A 23,860-nucleotide genomic window follows, 5' to 3' on the forward strand; every position below is an offset into this window, starting at 1 on the left:
GACACCCCAGGTTGTCTGACTGCCATGTGCGTGTGTACCTACACACATGCATGCGCGTGCACACGCACACACTCAGAATTTCTGAGTGGTACAGGGACAGTGCAGCTCAGGGCCACTCCTGTGTGGGAACAAAGTTGTTTGAGACTTCTGGTCTGTCTCTGGATCCCAGCTTCTGGAAGTGTCTTCCAGAGACCAGGCAGGACCAGTAGCTTCTGGTCTTCTGAGCGTGCCTTTCAGCAAGCTACGGAGAGAGCGCTTGGGGCCCAGGATTCTGCTGAGTCTGGGTGGCGTCTCCTTGGGACTGGATGGAGGCAGCTGCCATGGACCCTCCTGTGTTCCCCTAGATGCGGCCTGGCTGAGTGGGAGAGTGGGGTGGCAGCTTCTGCCAGTCTGCCTGTCTCTGGGTGCTGCAAGAGGCCTGCGCCAGGAACTGGGGGTGGAAAGTACCCTGTCCTCTTGCTCAGTCCGACCCAAAGTGGGTAATTGAGTTTCTGATGGTCTTGGGTAGGAAGTGGACAGAGGGAGCAGGTCAGACCAGCTGACCTGCAAGAGGAATTAGAGAATCCCTCTTAGCTCTGGTGTTAAAGGCACTTGGTGCTTCCACCAAAGTTTAATGCATTTTCTTTCTTGAATAAATGTTACTTCTTTTCTGACGACCTGTCAGATAATTTCTGAAGGCTCCAAAATCTCAGTGGCTGTGGTGGTGGTCTTTCCTTTTACCACTGATGATTGCTGCTGGGGAGAAAGTTCACAGGGCTGCACGCACTGCCATTTGGCTCAGCTTTGGTGCTTTGAGTGGGTCCCAGTTGCAAAGGTCCTCAAAGAGTCTACATTGGGTTACTCTTTGGCTGAACATCACATCCTCCTCTCTTCCCTGCAAAGTTGAGTGACAGTGTAGCTCTCTGTAAAATTGGAGCGAGGAGCAGAGCCCCTGGAGGCACAGTGGTTGGGCAGGTGTGGATGACAGAATCACATGACTAAGGAAACAAGCAGCGCATGGGGATAGAGTAAGGGGAGCTGTGTGGTAACGTCTGTCCTCTCGGTCCTCCTCACCCTGCCAGACGAATGTCTTCTGCAAGAATCTGCCATGGGGTCTGCAAGAAAGGTGGTTCCTTTGTTTCAGTCAAAAAGTTTTGTATCAGAAGTTTAATTGTAACCTAATTCAAAAATCACTCTCACAAGCTAGAGAGATGGCTCAGTGGTTAAAGGCACTTGCTTAACAAAGCAACAGTCCTTGTTTGATTCCTTGGTACTCACATGAAGTGGTGCATGCATCTGGAGTCTCTGTTTGCAATGGCAGGAAGCCCTGGCATGCCTGTTTTCTCTCTCTCTCTCTCTCCATCCCTCCCTCACACCCCCCTCTAGTAAATAATTTTTTTTTAATTTTTATTTATTTAATTGAGAGCGACAGACACAGAGAGAGAAAGACAGATAGAGGGAGAGGGAGAGAATGGGTGCGCCAGGGCTTCCAGCCTCTGCAAACGAACTCCAGACGCGTGCGCCCCCTTGTGCATCTGGCTAACATGGGACCTGGGGAACCGAGCCTCGAACCGGGGTCCTTAGGCTTCACAGGCAAGCGCTTAACCGCTAAGCCATCTCTCCAGCCCGAAAATATTTTTTAAAACTCATTTTCCTTGTCTAGAGAGATGGCTTAGCGGTTAAGGCACTTGCCTGCAAAGCCTAAGGATCCATGTTCAACTCTCCAAATCCCACATAAGCCAGTCACACAAAGTTAAGGCAAGTGCAAGGTTGCACATGCCCACTAGGTGGCATAAGCATCTGGAGTTCAATTTCAATGACTGAGGTGCTGGCATGCCAATTCTCTGTCTCTGTCTCTGTCTCTCTCTAAAATAAAAAATAAAAATAGGGCTGGAGGGATGGCTTAACAGTTAAGGTTTTTGTCTGCAAAGCCAAAGGACCCTGGTTCAATTCCCCAGGACCCACGTAAGCCAGATGCATAAGGAGGCGCATGCATCTGGAGTTCATTTGTAGTGGCTGGAGGCCCTACCGTGCCCATTCTCATCCATTCATATTCTCGCTGTCTCTCTCTGTCTCTCTCTCTCACCCTCTCGAATAAATAAAACTTAATAAAAATAAAACTTAAAAAGTCACTTTCCCTTAGGAAAAAAAATAATAGGGTTGGGGCTCATCCCAGTCAGTAGCAGTTAATTTAATATGTATAAGGATCATAGGAAAGGAAAAACAGAGAACTAGAATCACAATTTCTAGGGGCTGAGGATGTAGAGCCATTGGTAAGGTGTTAGTCTAGCATCCCCAAAGTCCTGGGTTCAATCCCTAGCATTCCATAAAACCAGGCATAGTGTGATACGTATCTATAATCATAGCACTCAAGATGTAGAGATAGGAGGACCAAATGGTCAAAGTCATACCCAACCACATAGCAACTTGAGGCTAACCTGGATTACTGGTGACCTTATCTCAAAAAAAAAAAAAAAAAAAGAGGGCCAGGCATGGTGGCATATACCTTTAACCCCAGCACTGGGGAGGCAGAGGTAGAGGTCGGAGGATCATCATGCCTTTGAGGCCACCCTGAGACTACATAATGAATTACAGGTCAGCCTGGGCTAGAGCAAGACCCTACCTTGGGGGAAAAAAATGAGCGCTGGAGAGGTGACTTAGTGGTTATGGCACTTGCCTACAAAGCCTAAGGACCCAGGTTCAATTCCCCAGTACCCATCGAAGCCAGGTGCACAAGGGGGCACATGTGTCTGGAGTTCATTTACAGTGTGTACAGGCCCTGGCGCACCCATTCTCTCTACCTTCCTCCCTCCCCACCCTCTCTCTCTCAAATCAATCAGTCAAGCAATCAATAAATAAATGTTAGAATTGTCAAAATAAATAACATGATGTGGACCAAGAGTATTAGAGTGACTGCAGTGCTCACATTTTCTATGATCTGGAAGAATGTCATCACAACACCCCTCCCAGAAGTGAGGAGTAGCCCTTCCTGAATGTGACCCTCACTGGCTCAGGTCCCTGTGCACATGCTGCAGCCACCTGCAGACCACAGACGCCTCTCAGGCAGAGATGAGAGCTGGGAGATGGACTGCTTGGTTTGGGCTGTGATGATTTTGGCACTGAAGGAAAAGCAGGCTGCTGTGCAGAGGGGGGATGGCCAGAGGGGGCAGTAACTAGCAAGTGTGCCTCTTGTCTGTCCCGCATGGGGCTCCTGGGAGCCAGCCCTGCAGGTGGAAGTGCTGTGGATTCAGCCATGGACTGCATGACCACAGTGACCTTGTGGTCTACCAGACTCCTTGAAAGGTGTGACTGTGGTGCCCCACTGCCCTCACAGGCCAGGGCGGGGTGCAGGCCCACTGAAAGAAAGCTTCAGCTGCTCAGATCAGGTCTGAGAGTAACCTTTAGATCCAAACATCAGCTGCTGCATTCCTGTGGCAGTGCCCACTGCCTGGGCAATTCCTGCTAGGTTTTGCTCCATTTTGTCCCTTGGTGCTCCACTGGGCTTAGCAAACAGAGGTAAAAGCCAGCACGCTGCGCCTGTGTGAGGCAGAAAGCAGCAGTTATCACTTGTGTTCATGTGTCCCACCCCCATTTTCTTGCAGAGGGTGGCTCGTGTGCTTTGGAATCAGCTAAACAAGGAGACCCGCGAACATCACATCACTTGTGTAGAGCTGTTCTACCGGCTGCACTGCTTGGCCCCGACAGCCAACATCTGTGAGGACATCATTTGCCATGCCCTCCTGGACCCTGACAAGGTGAGCTTTCCACCTGAATCCTCCAGCCTGTGTCTTCCCAGCTGGGTCTGCCCCACTTTATGTGCCCAAGGCAGACTGTACACCCCCAGTCAAGTCTGTCCCAAGGTCGGTGGATGTACTTACCTGGGATCAGAGGTATTCCAGAACCCCAGGGCTGGAGGATTTCTGGGGACTCCAGCCATCCAAAACAATGTAGATGTACTCATATTGAGACTCATCAGGATATCCTCCCTGACTGGAATTCAGGGTTTGCAGGGCTTTTAGGAGGTGGTGTAAAACAGCTGAAAAAAAACAAAAATACTAGCTTTCTAAGAATTTTCTGTGAGCTGATTACTCCTGTGTATCCTTGTTCTGTAAGGCCCATGGGCCTGGAACGTGGGGGTTGTAAGCCATGCTCCATGTCTGTCTTAGACCACAGGACTGGTTGTGATCCTGAACACCAACTAACATCAAGTCTTGAATGTGCGCCTCACTAAACATGCTTCTGGGATAGAGATCAAGGAAGACAGGGGGAAGGGGTGATGTACAGTTTCCTTTTCCTTCAGGAAAGTACCACAGAAAAGCATAGCATCTTAGCTGTGATTGCTGCCTGCTCTGCTGACAGTAGTCATTATTTAAATGGCGCTTGTAGCCGGCCTGGTGATACAGACCAGTGCTTTCAGCTAAAAAGGAGGCTGAGGCAGGAGGATCAAAAGTTCCAAGGCCTGCTGGACGTGGTGACCCACATGTTAAGTCTAAGCACTCCACTCAAGAGGCTAAGGTAGGAGGACTGCTGTGACTTTGAGGTCATCCTTGGGCTACAGAGTGAATTCCAGATCAGCCTAAGTTGAGACCCTACCTCAAGGGAAAAAAAAGAAGAAAAGAAAAAGCGGGCTGGATAGAGCACTTTCCTAGCATGTACAAGGCCATGAGCTCAATTTTCAGTACTGCAAAATAAAATAATAAAAAATGTGATTTGCATTGAGTAAGAACAGTATTAGGTTATAAAATCATGTTGTTCTTATTTATTTGCTAATCAAGGGAACAAGGCTAGAAGCTCTGTTCAGGTTTTCTGTGATCTGGCACCTGACGAGAGAGATCCAAGGCAGTCGTGTGACATCCCACAATCGCTCCTTTGACAGGTGAGGAGATTTCATGGTCATTTGTTCTCAAGAAAGGGAGCCTTGAGGAGACTCCTGGTCACAAGCAGGGCTGGGGAGGGAGAGCTGGGTGAAACTGACAACAGGTCCACGCTTAGCTGTGATTTCTGCACACGACCTCTGTCGGAAGTACACAGGAGCTGATTCCCCTGGTACCGTAAGTTGGTGTCGGCTGGAAAGGTGAAACACGCTAGGAGCGTTCTTTCTTTGGTGGGGAGAAGGAAGCCCACTGCTGCAGTCATCAGGGAGTCTTCCCATCTTGCGCTGATGAGGAGACGCAGATGGTATCTCTCCACTTGCTTCGTCATCAGCTGCCTGCTTAAAAGTAACTGTTTACAGGTATATTCTACTGTTTGTTTTTTTCATGTGCCCTACTATGTCTGGGCACACAGTCTTAAGAGAGATGCCAGCTGGTTCTGTTGCCTTGGGCTTAGCCATAGTCAGGTATAGCCAATTTGAGATGAGGCCTGGACATGGAGAGTTTAGAAGCTATTCCTGTGATCCTAGTGTGAAAGCGAGGTCACACTTGCCTAACCTCACCTGCCCTGGCTTGTAAGCCCACCTTGGTAAAGCCTTCTGCGTGCCCATACTTGACTCCCTGTAGGCCCCAAGACCCAGCAGGCAGAGGCAGCAAAATGTGGACTCAGTGATGTCCTTGTGCCCACAGGTCCCTGTTCGTTGTGCTGGACAGCCTGGCCTGCGCAGACGGCGCCATCAGCGCCGCGGCCCAGGGCTGGCTGGTGCGGGCACTCTCCCTTGGGGATGTGGCGCGCATCCTCGAACCCGTGCTCCTGCTGCTGCTCCAACCCAAGACCCAGAGGACCTCCATTCACTGCCTCAAGCAGGAAAACTCAGCTGGTGAGTAGCCTCTCGGGGTTTCTGGCACCGGGGAGGGAAGCTGGTGGTTGTTCACTCGATTACAGTGTGAAAGAACCTCTGTAAATGTGGAGAGTGAGGGGAAAAAAAAAGCTTGGAATAATGGCATGAGGTATGGTACTTCGTGCTTGTAATCCCAGCACTTGGAAGGCTGAGATAAGAGGATAACAAGCTTGAGGACATCTTCAGATACATAATGAGCTTAGGCCAGCCTGGGCTATCTAGCAAGATCTTATCACAAAAAAAGAACAATGGAGGAAATGAATAAACATTAAGTGGAAGTGTCAGTTGATGCCAGTTGACAGAGCTCAGTACTGACGTGGTGTGACAGGTGGTGTAATCAGCTTCTCGCTGCTGCGATGAACCTCCAGACCCGACACAGTGTGTGGGAGGAACGGGGTTTGTTTGAAGCTTACAGATCGGGGAACATTTCGTAATGGCAGAAGAAGCTGCCCCCCCCCCCCGCCCCTTTACACAGATGTGTGCAGGGAGAAAAGCAACCACCACCCACCACAAGTAAGCACACTCCAGGAACCCCAGAAAGAGCTCCAACTGTTAGAGAACCTTAGGCTGGAATTTAGATCCAGCCCCAAACACACCTTAGGGCTGGACTCTAGGATCTGTCCCCCAAACACGCCTTAGGGCTGGACCCTGGGATCCTCCCCCCAAACACACCTTAGGGCTGGACCCTAGGATCCTTCCCCCAAACATACCTTAGGACTGGACCCTAGGATCCTTCCCCAAACACACCTTAGGGCTGGACCCTGGGATCCTCCCCCCAAACACACCTTAGGGCTGGACTCTAGGATCTGTCCCCCAAACACGCCTTAGGGCTGGACCCTGGGATCCTTACCCAAACACACCTTAGGGCTGGACCCTAGGATCCTTCCCCCAAACATACCTTAGGGCTGGACCCTAGGATCCTTACCCAAACACACCTTAGGGCTGGACCCTGGGATCCGCCCACAGTGACTCCTTCTCCAGCCAGGCAGCTGGAGATCTGATAAGCTACTAGCTTTAGTAAACTCCTGAATCTACTGGGGGCCATCCATCCAGACTCCCCCAGATGGTCTGCAGGTCTTGTTCATACTCTCCCAAGAGGGCTCATCTTCACAGCTGTTCAGAGGCTAGAGTTCCCCTTAAGTAACGTCCTTCACATCGCTTATGTCCATGCATCACAGCATGAGCTCTGGGTGTCACAGTCTGGTTCACCGAACCCTTCGCTGTGGACGGTCAACTTGCTTTGCACGTGTCTTCACACCGGGCATTTCAGTGAGTGCCCTCATCCTGCCAGCTTTGAAACCTGTGAGGACATTGCTGTGGACTGCATTTCTGGAGAGAATTACTGGGACAAAATCATACAGTCCCAAAATGCCTTCCCCAAAACGTTACCATAAGGGGTTGAGATGAAGCTCAGAGGTAGAGTAATTAGCATTTATTAGGGCTTGGGCTTGGTCCCCAGCATGGTTGTGTTTTTGTTGTCTGTCTGTTTTTTTTTTTTTTAAGAAAAGTATGCCAGATGTAATTGCCTACTCTTGTAGTCCCAGCACTCAGGAGGCTGGGCAAAGAGTTGTGGATCGAAGGATAGACTGAGCTGCCTAGCAAGACCTTGCCTCAAAAGTAGGAACAAGTTATGACAAGTTTTCTGACAGTAAACTAAATTGTTCAGTCCCTTGTATGTTCTAAAGAACATTTTGCTTCCTTTTGTTTACCTTTGTCGACAATGTACTCTAGATTTGGGTACAGTTCACATGAAATTCCATCCATGTGATCTGTCTAGCTTTTAGACATAGATCACTGTGGAGCTACCTTCCCATCCCTCATCCTCTAAAGCCCCCTGTCCTGTGATTTCCAGAGGACTTGCATCGATGGTTTAACAGAAAGAAGCCCCCTTTCAAAGAGACATGTGGGATGCCTGAGCTGCAGGAAAGTGGCTCCGAAGAGAGCTTACCTCTGAACCAGTTCACCACAGTGGATCGAGAAGCTATCTGGGCCGAGGTGGAGAAGGAACCAGAGAAGTGCCCACCGAGAAGTGAGCTGAGCGAGGAAGACCTTCCGTACTATGTGGATCTTCCAGACAGGACGGCCCCGAGTGCGCTGGACAGCAGCGAGCACACCGAGTCTGCAGACACGAGTTGCAGCCACACAGACAGCGAGAACACGTCCACGTTCTCCTCCCCCTCTCACGACCCACACGACCTGAGCCACGAGGAGAACTGCTGCACACCCATCTCTGTGGGGGGCAGGGTACACCCTAAGCGCTCGGCCGTCACGGCCTTCCAGCCAGAAGGTCTCAAGGCCAATGCCAAGTTGAGCCTAGTGCGGGCCGACTCGGACAAGACGCAGGCTTCCGAGTCGCTGTCCAGCGACGAGGAGGCGGACTTGGAGCTCCAGGCCCTCACCGCGTCCCGGGTGCTGAAGCAGCAGAGGGAGAGGCGGGAGACGCTCGAGGCCTTGTTCAAGCACATCCTGCTCTACCTGCAGCCCTACGACTCGCGGCGCGTGCTCTACGCCTTCTCCGTGCTGGAGGCCGTGCTCAAGACCAACCCGAAGGAGTTCATCGAGGCCGTGTCCAGGACCAGCATGGACACCAGCTCCACCGCACACCTCAATCTCATTTCCAACCTCCTCGCGCGCCACCAGGAGGCTCTCGTCGGCCAGAGTTTCTACGGAAAGCTCCAGACCCAGGCCCCCAACGTGTGCCCACACTCTCTGCTCATCGAGCTCCTCACCTACCTCTGCCTGAGCTTCCTGCGCTCCTACTACCCGTGCTACCTAAAGGTCTGCCACAGAGACGTCCTCGGCAACCGGGACGTGCAGGTCAAGAGCGTCGAGGTGCTGATTAGAATAATGACGCAGCTCGTCTCGGGGGCCAAGTCCTCAGAAGGGAGGAACCTGGAGTTCATCCATAGCTTGCTGCAGAGGTGCAAGGTGCAGGAGTTTGTCCTGCTCTCCCTGTCAGCGTCCATGTACACAAGTCAGAAGCGCTATGGTCTGGCCACCGCCGACCGCGCCAGGTTCCTGCTAGAGGATAGCCTCTTCGAGGAGAATCTCATCAACCTGGGCCAGGACCAGATTTGGAGCGAGCATCCCCTGCAGATCGAGCTGCTCAAGCTCTTGCAGGCACTCATCGTCCTGGAGCACCACCTGGGCCAGGGCCAGGAGGAGGCCGAAAGCCAGCCAGCTCTGTCCCGTGAGTGGCAAAAGGCGCTTAACTTCCAGCAAGCCATTGGCGCCATGCAGTACGTGCAGCCCCACCCCCTCACCTCCCAGGGCCTGCTGGTCTCAGCAGTGGTGAGAGGCCTGCAGCCTGCCTATGGCTACGGCATGCACCCCGCCTGGGTGAGCCTGGTCACGCATTCCCTGCCATACTTTGGGAAGTCCCTGGGTTGGACAGTGACCCCCTTTGTTATCCAGATCTGCAAAAACTTGGACGAGCTGGTCAGACAGTATGAAAGCGAGTCTGTGAAGCTGACCGTCAGGTATGTTGAACTTGTTTTAGTGACAGATTTTCGTAATGGCCCTGGGTGCCAATGGGAGGATAATCCAACCTTCTCAGAATCCTGTGAGCATCGTTAAGGGGGTGTGGAGATTCAAATCCTTTGTCTTTGACCCAAACCCAGGCTAGCTCAGTGTGGCCACTGTGATGGAAATAACAGGACCTCCTTTACATAGCTCTGAGACACCTTAGCTTCTCTCTCCCAGAATGCTAAGGCAGCGCTAGAAACACCTGTTGCTCTTCATTACGAGGCCCTAGTTAATTAAAATTAGTGACCTCTCCAATTTCTAAGTGTACATATAAGATTAACTGTTTTTAAAATTCTCAAAACCCATTTCTCATTTCTTCACCAAAGCACAACTTCAAAGAAGGAAAACATTTCTCCAGATTATCCACTCACGCTTTTGGAAGGCCTGACAACGATTAGCCATTTTTGTCTTTTGGAACAACCTAACCAAAACAAAAAGGTACATTTTTTTCCCCCTGAATTGGAGCAGTTTCATGTTACTTTGTCATTACTGGACTTTACAACTGTTTCAAATAAACGCATAAGTAACATATGTATGTGAGTGATGCAAATGTGTATGTAAATATATGTGTGATTGGTGCAAATGTATGTAAGAGCTGGAAATGTGTATGCAAGTGTATGTATATGAGGGATTCGCATGTGGTTGTGCTCTTGTAGACGTTCCCCTCTAATGGATTCCTTCAGCTCTTGCCCATTGTCCCCTCAGTAACCATATGGGATTAATGTAAAGCCATTTGTTCAATTATAGATTTATATTTTTCTTTGAATTTTTTTGTTTGCTTGTTAGTGTGTGTGTTTGTGAGTACACATGCACTAGGATCTCTTGCTGCTGCAAACAAACACTAGACACATGTCTCAGATTTCTTTAAGCTTTACAGGGGTGCTGGGAAATCAGACCTGGGTCAGTAGGCTTTACAAGCCAGCACCTCTAACTGCTGTGCCATCTCTCCAATCCCAGATATTCATCTCTTTTTCAAGTAGTTTTTTAAAAATATTTTCATTTACTTATTTAAGAAACAGAGAATAAAGCTGGGCATGATGGCGCATGCCTTTAATCCCAGCACTCGGGAGGCAGAGGTAGGAGGATCACCATGAGTTCAAGGCCACCCTGAGATTACATAGTGAATTCCAGGTCAGCCTAGACTAAAGTGAAACCCTACCTTGAAAAAAAAACAGAAAAAGAAAAAAGAAAGAAATAGAATGGCACACCAGGGCCTACAGCCACTGCAAACAAATTCCAGACGCATGTGCCACCTTGTGCATCTGGCTTTATGTGGGTCCTGGGGAATTGAACCTGGGCCCTTAGGCTTCTCAGGCAAGTGCCTTAACCTTTAAGCATCCCTCTATCCCAATTAAGTAATTTTTTTTCTTAACTTACCAGGTGTGGTGGTACATGCCTGTAATCCTAGCACTCCAGAAGTGGAGGCAAGAAGATCAAAAATTCAAGGTCATTCTTGGTTACATGGCTACATAGCAAGTTCAGAGCCAGCCAGGACTATGTGAGACACTGTCTCAAAAATATATATATATTGGGGCTAGAAAGGTAGCTCAGTGAGTAAAGTGCTTTGCAAGCAAGAAGGCCTGAGTTTAGTTTCCAGTACCCAGGTGAAATGCCAGACATTGCGATACAGGTCTGTAATCCCAGCATCAGAACGCAAAGACGAGGGCCTCTGGGCTCACTGGCTGTCCGGTCCAGCCCAGTTGGTGAGCTGTAGGTTCAGTAAGAGAGCTTGTCTCATAAAGATGTGGACTGTGTTCTTGAGACTACTGCCTGAGGTTGTCTTCACATGCACACACGTGTGAGCGCACATACTCACCACACACATGCACACCCACGAAGAAACCTTAATGCACATAATGCTTTCACTAGGTAATTTGAAGAGGTCTGTAATGGGGGGCTGGGGAGATGGCTAGGTGAATGAAGCACTTGCTGTGCAACATGAGGACTGGCATTCGGATCCCTGCACGCCTGTGGGTGCCAGGGTGGGTGTGACGGCCCTCCTGTGGTCTCAGTGCTCAGGAGATGGAGACAGGATCCCCAGGGCAAGCTGGCTCCCTGGACTAGTGGAATGAGCGAGCTCTGGGTTCAAGTGAGAATTCCTGTCTCGGTACATAGGAACACATCTGACTGGCTCCATGAGCATCCAACACGTGCATGTGTACTCCTCTTACATGTGTGCCCATACACATACACATGTGAAAACAAGTGTGCAGCTTGAAGCATTGTCCTCCCAGCTCATTCTTTCACAAAGAAAACCCTGGGGTAGGCACACCCAGAGAAGTATACCATTTCCAGACCACGACCTGGGTGGCCAACAGCCCACCCTCCCTCCAGCAGCGTTGCGTCCTCCTTGAGGGGCAGCTTGGCTGATGTGGGGACTCTGATGTGCCCGTTTTACCTTTCAGATGGCTGCCCTCAGTGATCCTGTCAACCTGAGAAATGCCAAGAATGCCATTTTGGAAGAGCTGCCTCGCATTGTCAACACTATGGCTCTTCTGTGGAATGTTCTGAGAAAGGAGGAGATGCAGAAGAGACCCGTGGATCTCCTAGGGGCCACAAAAGGATCTTCTTCTGTTTACTTTAAAACCACCAAGGTGAGAGGCCTTTTTCCGGATGTGGTTGACAGCATCTTGCACGAAGCCAAAGGTGATGAACTCAGAACCCACCTGCCTCAGCCTCCTGAGTGCTCCTGCATCACTAGCCCAGCTTCTTTCCCTGTTTTAATTATGAGCCTCACCTTTTACTATCCCACAGAAAGTAAACACATAAGCCCATCAAGGTTGTACGTGCTTGCAATCCTAGCATTTGAGGGAAGAGGCTGGATCCTCCGTGAGCGCAAGACCAGTCTGGTCTCTGTTCTACGTAGTAAGTTATGGACCATTTATTTACAGCTACATAATTAAACCATGTTTCAGAAAAGGGAAGGAGGAAAATGAATGTGCAAGATGTGCTTAATGAAATCCAAGCTACAAATCAAAAGTGAAAGCTCTCCTTTAAACTGGTGGCACGTGCCTGTATAATACCAGCACTTGGGAGGCAAAAGCAGGAAAATCATGTGTTCAAGGCTCAACTACAAAGCAAATTTGCAGTGAACCTGGAATATATGAGACCATTTCTCAAAAGAACCAAACAACAACAACAACAAAAATTTCCCTTTGTGTACTTAAGAATGTACATGGAGCTGGGCATGGTGGCGCACACCTTTAATCCCAGCACTTGGGAGGCAGAGGTAGGAGGATCTCTGTGAGTTCAAGGTTACCCTGAGACTACCTTGAAAAAAAAAAAAAAAAGAATGTACATGGAACAGAGGTGTGTGAGTGATTTTACCCCCTTTTTGCCATTTACCTTCCCCCCCACTTAGTTCAGAATCTCTAATGGATGGAGGGCAGGGCACTTTAAGTTCTCACTTGAGTCTTGAGTCTTTAAGGAATTTCTACTAAAACATGTCTTATTTCTCTCTTTAGCTCTCAGAGGTACTGTGAAATGGTTACATCAGTGTGAAATGCTGGTGTTTATGAGTGTTTTTCATTAAACACACACCTCAGAACATGCACTTTTCCATGGTTTTGATGTCTCAGACTCTTAAGACTGCAGGCATCTGGCCTAGCCTCCAATTATCTGTTACTTTTGTGGAAGCTCAGAACTGTTGCCACCAGTTGGGTGCCCAGTGCCAGGAATGGCCTTCAGGTTTACACACGCAGGGCTTGATAGCTCTGTTGTCGTCCAGTTAGATACTGTGGTGCACAGGTAGATTCCAGAACATCCCATGGGTCATAACAGCATTATTGTGGAAAGCTATCCTCAGGGTGTGATGTGTCCTTATTGTCTTAAAATCAGAGCAGCTGTGATTATCTGCATGAAACCCTCAGAGACTGGACCAGTGACCAACACTCCCACATGCAGAGGAGGGAGAGTGCGAGAGGAGCTCATGAGCCCTTATGAGGCCCTCTCCTCCCTAAGGAGACATAAGCTGTGGTGGTATAGTTGCCCGTCTCCTGTAGGGGACCCCCCTCACCCCTTCCCCTGTAAACAGTCCCAGTTAAATTCAGTAGTTCACCAAGCTAGACCTGGATGGAGTCATTTCTTTCATCTGATGTTGGCGCCCTGTTTGGGATGAGTAGATGTTTGTTTACCTCTTCCCAGTAAAAGTTAACACAAAGCCAGGTGTGGTGGTGCACATCTTTAATCCCAGCACTCGAGAGGCAGAGGTAGGAGGATTTCTGTGAGTCCAAGGTCACCTGAGACTACATTATGAATTCCAGGTCAGCCTGAGCTAGAGGGAAACCCTACCTTAAAAAAAAAAAAGTTAATACAACATGTGTGCTGGAAGGGAATGTCATGCTAGTTCAAGCTGCTATGGGAACCTGCTTCAAAAGATTCAGAAAGGGCTGAAGATATGGCTTAGCAGTTAAGGTATTTGCCTGCGAAGCCTAAGGAGCCAAGTTTCGTTCCCCAGTACCCACGTAAACCAGATGCACAAGGTGGTGCATATGTCTGGAGTTTGTTTGCAGTGGCTAGAGGCCCTGGAGCACCAATTCTCTCTCTCAATCTGCCTTCCCCCCAAATCCATTAAATCTGAAAAAAAAAAAAAGGTTCAGAAATACGCTTTAATGTCAGCCTGTCTGAACCTCAGTTTCCTCATCTGTGAGGTGCAGATAATCTGGGGAAGACCCATCTCCCTTGAGATTCACCCAATCCACTTAGCTAGCTGTGTCCTTTTACCCTGGCCACTCACTGTGCCTGCCCTCAGGTGTAGGTGGCATGCCTCCATCACCCTCCAGCTCCTTGAAGAGGTCTGCTGTCCCTTCTCTGTCCTGGACCCACTCAACCATGAGCCATGTTAGTGGGTACTAACACAATGGCTCCCTGCTCTCAGGACTTACCATGGGTGGCATGAGGGTCTGGTGATTATTCTAGATAACTCTTTTCTCTATATTTTTGCCAATAGCTTTCTTTTCTGTTTCCTAGACTATAAGACAAAAAATTTTAGACTTCCTAAACCCCTTGACAGCACACCTTGGGGTTCAGCTGATGGCTGCAGTTGCTACTGTGTGGAGCAAGAAGAAGGCACAGCGCCACAGCAAGACCATGGTGAGGCTGCGTGGAGGGGCTGAGGGGCTGGGGAAGCGGGAAGTGTGCTCACTACGCCCGCATGAGGACCTGAGTTTGGATACCAACAACCACATCAAAGACCAGGCTTGAAGGCATGTGCCTGTAATCCCAGCAGCGGGGAGGCAGAGGCAGGAGGGTCTCTAGGACTTAACTGATGGCTGGTTGATTTAGCTAAATTGGTGAGCTAGAAAATATCCCATGGTAAAACACTCCCTCCCCCCACTTTCCCCTTTGAAATTCCATTCTCCATCATATCCCCTCCTCATCTCAATCAGTCTCTCTTTTATTTTGATGTCATGATCTTTTCCTCCTCTCACAATGGTCTTGTGTAGGTAGTGTCAGACACTATGACGTCATGAATATCCAGGCCATTTTGTGTCTGGAGGAGCATGTTGTAAGGAGTCCTTTGGCTCTTACATTCTTTCCACCACCTCTTCCGCATTAGACCCTGAGCCTTGGAAGGTGTGATCAAGATGTTACTCAGTACTCCAGTCACTTCTTTCCAGCACTATGATACCTTCTGAGTCATCCCAAGGTCACTGCTATCTGAAAAGAGAAGATTCTCTACCCAAAGTGAGAGTAGCATTAATATAAGGGTATGAATATTAAGAGAAGTGCTTACTGGGCAGCTTGATAAGCATAGTATGTACATTTATCCAGACATCAGCAGATGTTATACCCCTAGGGCTCATGACTACCCCTGAGAACATGTACATTTAAAAAAAAATTTAAAAATAAAAGCTACAAACCTTCACCCGGCTGAAGGAAGGCCTCTGTGGGTCACCTCTGGTGGTGACCATCGTATCACTTTATTAATGTATTACTATCCATGATAATAAACGAAAATGAGGTAATATCTTTATGTCCAAACATGGCACTTTCTGCATTTTGTGCTTTTGCTGTCTATCAGTCTGTTGTGATATTCCCTGTGACTTGGTCACCTATTGCTACAAGGCCAGCACATACTTCTTTGCTCCACCCGGGTCCTCCTCCCAAGGGGTAGATCTCTCCCAGACACCTCAGTGCATCAGCCTCTGTGGCCAATTGGTTTCTCTCTGGAAAGAGTGCGCAGTCAGTTGAGGGCCCCAGGCATCCCTCCTCCACACCTTGGGCTCTTTCCAAGGAGGTAAACCTGTAATAGGTTATTTTCTTTCAAGGGCCAGCCCAGGTTCAATTCCCCCAGTACCCATATAAAGCCAGATGCACAAAAGTGGTTCATATGTCTGGAGTTCATTTACAGGGGCAAGAGTATGGGGTACCAGGCATAGTGGCACACACGTTTAATCCCAGCACTTGGGAGGCAGAGGTAGGAGGATCACTGTGAGTTCAAGGCCACCCTGAGACTACATAGTTTGCCCTGGCCAGCGTGGAGTTGAACAAGGACTCAAGGAGAAGCTAACCTGGGTGAAAGAAGGCAAACAGACACAAGAAGGAGACCATGCTAGGTGTTTGTCACAGCCTCGAGAGTTTATTCTTACATGTAGATTTATATAGGGTTGTAGGGGGAAGGGGACATGGTCAGGGCAAGGATTACAGAGTTACTGGTTAAACCGCAATGCCTTTGTTTCTTCATTAGCTACCGGCAGGATGGGGGAGTGTTTAGCCAGGTGTACGATCCCATTGTTTCTGGTAGTTGAATATTAGGTGAGGAAGTAGAAAGTTAACTTGCTGTATAGGCAGTCTTTGTTTCTGGTAGTTGAGTATTAGGTGAGGAAGTAAAAACTTAACTTGCTATATGGCAGTCTCTGTTTACATGACCAAGGTTTGGTTCATAGCTCCCAACAATAGTTAATTGAAGGTCAGGTCAGCTGGGACCAGAGTGAGACCCTACCTTAAAAAAAAAAAAAAAAAGCCTCCTGTCCTGGGCTGTCTCACCAAGGCCAGCTTCAGTGAAGCTGACTCACCTGTTTTTGCTCCCTATACTCATGTTGTTAGTTTCATGTCTCAATTCCAGCCTGACATTTTCTAAATGTAAACATGCGAGTGCTTCCCCATCACCCACTACCCCTTTGTTCCTAATGTTCAGCGCTCCTGAACATGCTGTTATGGTTAGGACCTACCCCACTGTGCCCACAAAGGGGTCTTCTCCCCAGTGCAACAGGAAATGTTTGTTAAAACACTAAAGTACATTTCTTTTTTTCAGGAACAACTACTGCAGAAAACTCTATGTGGTTTGTTGTTTTTGAGACAAGGCCAGCAGACTGGCCTTTTTATTTTTTTATGCAAGAGTGCATGTGCGAGAGAGAGAGAAGATGAATTGGTGTGCTAGGGCCTCTGTAATTGAACTGCAGACACGTGTGCCACCTTGTGCACACGTGCTACCTTGTACGCTTGCATCACCTTGTGCATCTAGTTTACCTAGGACCTGGAGAGTCAAACATGGGTCCTTAGGCTTCTCAGGCAAGCACCTTAACTGCTAAACCATCTCTCCAGCCTGTGGTTTCATTTTTATTTTCTTTCTACAAGCTTTTAAGGAATTCTTTCTTTCTGAGCAGATCATCCCAGCAGCAAGTGCGTCCCAGCTCATCCTCGTGGACTTGGTGTGCGCGCTCAGCACCCTGCCCACGGACACGGTGCTGCAGCTGGTGAAGGAGGTGGTGAAGAGGCCGCCGCAGATCAAAGGGGACGAGGTGAGGAGCCTGAGCCCCCCTCCCACAGATGCCGCCTGCAGCCAGTGTTCAGGAGCGAGACACAGGCAGCAGGAGGGAGGAGAGGTTCTTGGGTTGTCATTTTGCGGAGACCCAAGAAGCTATAGAGCTCCTGTCAAGATGGGAGCAGCCCACAGTCTGTCTGTCTGTCTGTCCCTTGATGTCAGGCACACTGCCTGGTTCTTAGTGCTTTCCACATAAACAGGAAGCAAAGGCTTTAGAGAGTGGGAATGGCACTTGCCTCAAGGAACTCACCTCCTGAAAGGTGTGGAGGGGAAACAAAGCTCAGCTCTTGACAGAGACAGTGCAGGCAAATAGGATTCAGCAAATGCCACAGTAGGGGAAGCACTGGGCTTAACTCCATTTGTTAATTTTTATTTATTTATTTATTTGAGAGAGAGAGAAGGAGAGAGAGAGGATGGGCACACCAGGGCCTCCAGCCAATGCAAACAAACTCCAGACACATGCACTACCTTGTGCATCTGGCTCAAGTGGGTCTTGGGGAATTGAACCTGGGTCCTTTGGCTTTGCAGGCAAGCACCTTAACCTAAGCCATCTCTCCAGTCTTTAACTCCAATTTATGTATGTAGTGATGTCTAAAGGGAAGGGGGTACTAGATATGGACAACAATCTGGGGCACAGAGAAGGTGGAGGTTACTCACAGATGAGCAGGGGAGGGTATCTGTAACCCCAGTCCTAAGGGGAGCAGAGACCAGAGAATTGCTGGAGCTCTTGACATAAAGCAAGCTCCAGAGTCCTTAAGAGACTCTGTGTCAAGGAACTCATGTGGATGAATGATGGAGGGACCACCTGTGCCACAGACACACGCACATGCATGTATTCTATACACACATGCCATATATGTGCGTGTGTGTGTATATATGTATGTGTGTGCGTGTGTGGGTATATATGCACACACACAGGCATTCATTTGAACTACAGTGTTTGTATCAGTATTGTTTATAATAGACAGAAGGTAGAAACAACCCAAGTATACATCAACAGGTGAATGGAGAAACGTAAGCGTGCATGCACATGCACACATGTGCACATGAACACACATGTACATTACATTATTACAACCCTTAAGAGGAGGAAAATCTGGGACCTGGAGAGAGAGCACTTATGGTGCTTGCCTGCAAAGCCCAGTGGCCCTGGTTTGATTCTCCAGGACCCATGTAAAGCCAGATGCAGTAACGCATGCATCTGGAGTTTGATTGCAGTAGTTGGAGGTTCTGGCATGCCTACTCTTTCTGTCTTTCTTCCCTCTCTGCTTGCAAATAAATAATATTTTTTTAAAAAAGCAAGGAAAAGAAGCCAGGCATGGTGGCGCATGCCTTTAATCCTAGCACTTGGGAGGCACAGGTAGGAGGATCACTGTGAGTTCGTGGCCACCCTGAGACTCCATAGTGAATTTCAGGTCTGCCTTGGCTAGAGTGAGACCCTACCTCGAAAAATCAAAAAAATAAAAATAAAAATAAAAAGCAAGGAAAATCTGACATTAAACCTTAAGAGTATTACATTGAGTAAAACAGGCAAGTCACATGGGGGTAAATACCCTGATTCACTTACCCTGGGTCTCCAGAACAGTCATAGGTTGCCAGGGGCCAGCGGCTGGAGAAGGGAATGGGGAATTTGAATTTAATGAGTGATTTCAGTTTGGGTCAGTGAAAAACTTCTAAGAATGATGGTGTATAGCAATGTGAATGTATTTAATGGCTAAACTGTATACTTGAAAGCATTGGAAGTGAACCAGGTGAGGTGGCGCACGCCTTTAATCCCAGCACTCGGGAGGCAGAGGTAGGAGGATTGCTGTGAGTTCAAGGACACCCTGAGATGACATAGTGAATTTCAGATCATCCCGGGCTAGAGTGAAACCCTACTTTGGACAAAAAAAAAAAAAAAAAAAAAAAAGCTGGGCATGGTGGTGCACGCCTTTAATCTGAGCACTTGGGAGGCAGAGGTAGGATCACCATGAGTTTGAGACCACCCTGAGACTACATAGTGAATTCCAGGTCAGCCTGGGCTAGAGTGAGATCCTACTTAGAAAAACCAATATATATAACTGGGAAAGGAATCTTTATTAGCCAGCTGTTGACTGCATCCGGGACTCAGGAGCCCGAATGCAGTATCAGGCTGTACTTCAGGGCACCTTTTATGGGAGAAATTCATAAGATTGCACATCTTAGTTTTACAGTTCAGAAGTCTAGTAATCATGATCTTACAAAACTAAGAGTTAATTTCAGATGATTTTAGAAAAAAAACACAAACTTTTCCAGAATCTCCCCTCCCTGCCCTTTCCTTCTCCTGCGACTACAAGCAAGCAGCAGTTAATATAGCAGCTGAAGGTTGCAGTTAGCAATAGCAAGAAAAACAACTTGCCTTGTGGAGATTCATTGTGTTCAAGCAAGCCAAGCATAAAGTTCAGGTGCAGGTGGGACCATATTCCAAGGTACCAGCTATGCTGAACTTCCTTGTATAAGTTCACAATATGGAGTCACTTATGTCCTTCTCCAGCTTAGGCCCTTGCCACATGAGCACTGCAGGGTTAGGAGGATCACTGTGATTCAAGGCCAGCCTGAGATGACATAGTGAACTCCAGGTCAGCCTGGGCTAGAGTGAGACCTACCTCAAAAAAAGTTCTCCATTGAGTATTCCCTCCCCTCTGCACCTCTTTGAAAGGCCTCTCTCTCACACATGGAGCAGGATGCCCCCCCCACCCCCACAGAAATGGCTGAGCACCAGGGTCTGGCCTTCAACCCAGTTGTGTTGTGGACCCTAGTTCCCTCCTTCATCCTAGCATCTGTGAACAAGCACTGTGCACATTATTACAGCAATAAAAAAAAGTTCCTGCACTTTTCTAGAGCCTAGGTTGGGAAAAGAAGAAAATCTAGCTCTTGCAGTAAGGTTTGCATTGCCAACAGAAATCACCTGACCAAGAGCAGCTTTTGGGAAAAACATTTATTTTGGCTTACAGGCTTGAGGGGAAGCTCTACAATAGCAAGGGAGAACAATGGCATGAGCAGAGGGTGGACATCACCCCCTGGCCAACATAAGGTGGACAATAGCAACAGGAGAGTGTGCCGAACACTGGCAAGAGGAAAGTGGCTATAAGTCCGATAAGCCCGCCCCCAACAACACACGGCCTCCAGGAGGCTTTAATTTCCAATTGCTATCAGCTGGGGAGACTAGCGTTCAGAATACCTAAGTTTATGGGGAACACCTGAACCAAACCTCCACATTCCAACTCTGGCCCCCATAAACTGACAACCATACATGAGTTAAAATGCAATGCATTTAGTCCAACTTTAAAAAGTCCCCATAGTCTTTATCAATCCCAATGCTGTTTGTGTATCCCCGTAGTCCAAGATCTTTTAACTGTGCCATGATACCAAAAAATAACCTCAAAAAAACCATAATGGGGCTGGAGAGATGGCTTAGCAGTTAAGCGCTTGCCTGTAAAGCCTAAGGACCCCAGTTTGAGGCTCGATTCCCCAGGATCCACGTTAGCCAGATGCACAAGGGAGCACACACAACTGGAGTTCATTTAGAGTGGCTGGAGGTCCTTGTGCACCCATTCTCTCTCTCTCTCCTCCTCTCTCTGCTGCTTTCTCTCTGTCTGTTGCTCTCAAATAAATAAATAAAAACAAACAAAATGTTCTAAAAAAAAACATGATAGCACAGAATAAACATTCACAGTGCAGAAGATGGCACTGGGCACAGCAAAGAAACATTCAGCCAATACAAGATTTAGAACAACCAGGGCAAACATCAAACTCTGTAGCTTCAAATCCAACAACTCTAGCCAGTGACAAATCTCCAAGACTGGTAATTCTAACCAGTAACAAGTCTCTGGCATTCCAATTCCGCCCCTCCAGCTAGGCTACTCACAGTCCTGAAAAACTTCATTGGGGCCGGCAACTCTCCTTGGCAGCCATCTCGGGGTCCCGACATCTCCACTGGGTCTCCACTGCAAGCCACGGTTCATCCTCATGGTCCCATGGGGTCTCCATGCAGGCATCCAGCAAACCTGCTTCACACTGTCCATGGCCATTTCCAAAACACAAGACCATGTTGCAAACTCAATGACCCTCTTTCCAGCATTTCTTATACTTCACAATACCAGGTAGGGTGCCAATTTGTTAATCCAGAGGGGAATAAAGCAGACTTTGAAGAACAGGACACACCTTGAGCACTCAGGCCCCTTCAAAAGAGTTTACATTCTTCCTGTTGCCCCAGTCCAGGTCAGCTGGCCCAATCTCAATGGTTGTAATCTCTCAAACAATTTGCAGGTGAGTGGGCAGCAGTTTGGGTCCAAAGATTTCATTTTTTCCGTGCCATATCCCTCTGCTCACACCAGTTCATTTATACACAGAGCAACCCTGCACAACTTCTCAGGACACAGGCATAACAGCAAGCTTTTCACACAAACTGCTAGCCCAGTCCAAGCAAAGCTCTTTCTCACCCTCATAAGCCAAACCTCACAGTCCATAGTTCTTACTGCATTCAGGTCTTTCAACTCTGACTAGAATAGTCCATCAAGCTGTACTTACAGCACTGCAAGGCGTTTCTTAGGCCAAGGTTTCAAATCCTTCCATACTCCTCTTGAAAATCAGCTCCAGAAGGCCAAAGCCACACAGTCAAGTGTCTAGAAGTAATCCCACTCCTTGGTACCACTTTACTGTTGCAGTCAGGTTTGCATTACTGGCAGAAATCACCTGACCAAGATTTTGGGGAAAAGATTTATTTTGGCTTACAGACTTGAGGGGAAGCTCCACGATGGCAGGGGGAATTGATGGCATGAGCAGAGGGTGGATATCACCTCCTGGCCAACATAAGATGGACAAAAACAACAGGAGAGTGTGCCAAACACTGGCATGGGGAAACTGGCTATAACACCCATAAGCCCGCCCCCAATAGTACACTGCCTCCAGGAGGCTTTAATTTTCAATTGCTATCAGCTAGGGAGACTAACATTCAGACTACCTAAGTTTATGGGGGACACGTGAATCAAACCTCCACACCAGCCTAAAAATTAGTACCACAAGGACAGATTATAAAATCAACCAAGTGCTTAAGAGCAGTATGGACACAGACAGCTTTCATAGCATCCGTTGGCTCTCTGTCCCCATTCTTCCAGGATTGTGTGGCCACCCTGTTGCCATTTGTTCTTGTACATAAATATTAAAGCAGTTTAGCTCAGCAGGATGATGGGTGCTGAGCGGCGGACACGGTCCTTGGCCAATTTGTGTTTAGGACTTTGAGCAGGTCTCAAGTGTGGGAAACGACTCTCCCTGAGGGTCCCCCACACTGAGCTAGCACCCCCTGCTGTGGAAGCACAGGGAAGCTGTCCTGGAGATGGCTCTGCAGGGCACTACAGACAGACAGGAGCATTTGGGGACTTCGTCCCTGTATACTACTTGAATGTCTAAAAACATCTGCAGCTTTCTGTTTTGCCCAACGCTCAGAGGAACTAGATCTTGTCTGACTAGTTGAGGCCCGGTGTTTCAAATAGCAAAACTACATTCTCTGCTATTTTAGTTCATAAACTCAACAATTACAAATAGCTTTTTAAAGCATGGAGGGGAAAAATGTGTATTTTGGAACCAGTTTCTGTGTAATTCCAGCCACTTGGGATTTAGGAAAATGTCTTGGTCAAGCATGAGGGAATCTGTTAAGCAAAGGACTGGATTTTTTTTTTTTTTTTTTTGTCTCTTGTTTATAGGTGAGTCTATTCGTTAATTAGTGTCAACAGTGTTCTGTTTGGGGAGGTTCAATCTTAATACCAAATTTTCCCTGAATACTGATTGATAACCCTGGATTGGGAAGGAAGTAAACAGACCAAGAACTTGCCATTGAGCTTTTCCGTGATGATCTGGGACTTCACAGGGATGCACCTGCCTTCTTGTGTGCTAGTGTTATCGTGTGCTTTTGTTATTTTTCTGAAAGATTCTTTGGCTAAACCTCGGTTAGGACATTGTATTAATTACTTTTGTGTCCCTATGGTCCAAACTCATGAGAGGAAAGGCTTATTTGGGCTCCTGGTTTACGTTCATCATGGTGGGAAGGCATGGTGGACTGGCTTAGTTCAGGGTGGTGGGAGTGTGCATGCAGGCTGTTCACATCACAGCAGACAAGACGCAGTCCATGAGGCAGAATCCAGTGTCGGGGCTTCAAAGGCTACAATCCAGGGACCTGCCAGGCCCCTCCTAAAAGTTCCTGGGCTCCCAGAGCACCACCCCCAGCTGGGAAGCCTGCGGTAGAGTTCTTTGACAGCCTCGTTTCCTGCCAACTGGAGTAAGAAGTTGTGCTTTGTTTTCAGAGGTCGCCCCTGGTGGACATCCCTGTGTTGCAGTTTTGCTACGCTTTCATCCAAAGGTACTGCTGTCCCTAAACACCCCCCAGTTACAGGTGCTACTGTTGTGACCATGACCAAAACTGCCTTGAACTCCTGGAATACTCAGGAGCCTTAGTTCAAAAATTGTCTTAGAAGTTGTGTGGGAATGATCTGACCATCTTTACTTTTCCTTCTCTAGAGAGAGAATCCAACATTTTCAAATCCACAAACTATATGTTGAATACTTTATGTCAGCAAAGCTTTATGTGAAGCCTGTTAAACGTTAAAAGATTCAAGTTGGGGCTGGAGAGATGGCTTAGCAGTTAAGGCCCCTGCCTGTGAAGCCTAAGGACCCAGGTTCAATTCCCTAGTATCCACATAAGCCAGATGCACATGGCAGCACATGCATCTGGAGTTTGTTTGCAGTGGCTGGAAGCCCTGGCATGCCCATTCATTCTTTCTTTCTCTCTCTTTCATAAATAAATA

The 23,860-nt window shown here is 48.1% G+C and overlaps 1 protein-coding gene across 2 annotated transcripts in view; it reads left to right on the forward strand.

Annotated features, from left to right (window-relative positions):
• The window catches only part of Dop1b (DOP1 leucine zipper like protein B), a 111,761-nt gene that overhangs the window by 57,108 nt on the left and 30,793 nt on the right, over nucleotides 1-23,860 (forward strand). For both annotated transcript variants that reach the window (XM_004654472.2, XR_006637167.1), the window contains exons 16-24: nucleotides 3,582-3,734; nucleotides 4,755-4,855; nucleotides 5,541-5,731; nucleotides 7,605-9,231; nucleotides 9,604-9,715; nucleotides 11,683-11,871; nucleotides 14,246-14,368; nucleotides 16,885-17,019; nucleotides 23,360-23,415. In XM_004654472.2, the coding sequence (XP_004654529.2) occupies nucleotides 3,582-3,734; nucleotides 4,755-4,855; nucleotides 5,541-5,731; nucleotides 7,605-9,231; nucleotides 9,604-9,715; nucleotides 11,683-11,871; nucleotides 14,246-14,368; nucleotides 16,885-17,019; nucleotides 23,360-23,415 (2,687 nt within the window). The remainder of the gene's footprint in view (nucleotides 1-3,581; nucleotides 3,735-4,754; nucleotides 4,856-5,540; nucleotides 5,732-7,604; nucleotides 9,232-9,603; nucleotides 9,716-11,682; nucleotides 11,872-14,245; nucleotides 14,369-16,884; nucleotides 17,020-23,359; nucleotides 23,416-23,860) is intronic.

The sequence above is a fragment of the Jaculus jaculus genome, chromosome 5 (assembly GCF_020740685.1).
Source record: "Jaculus jaculus isolate mJacJac1 chromosome 5, mJacJac1.mat.Y.cur, whole genome shotgun sequence".
Classification (NCBI taxonomy): Eukaryota; Metazoa; Chordata; class Mammalia; order Rodentia; family Dipodidae; genus Jaculus; species Jaculus jaculus.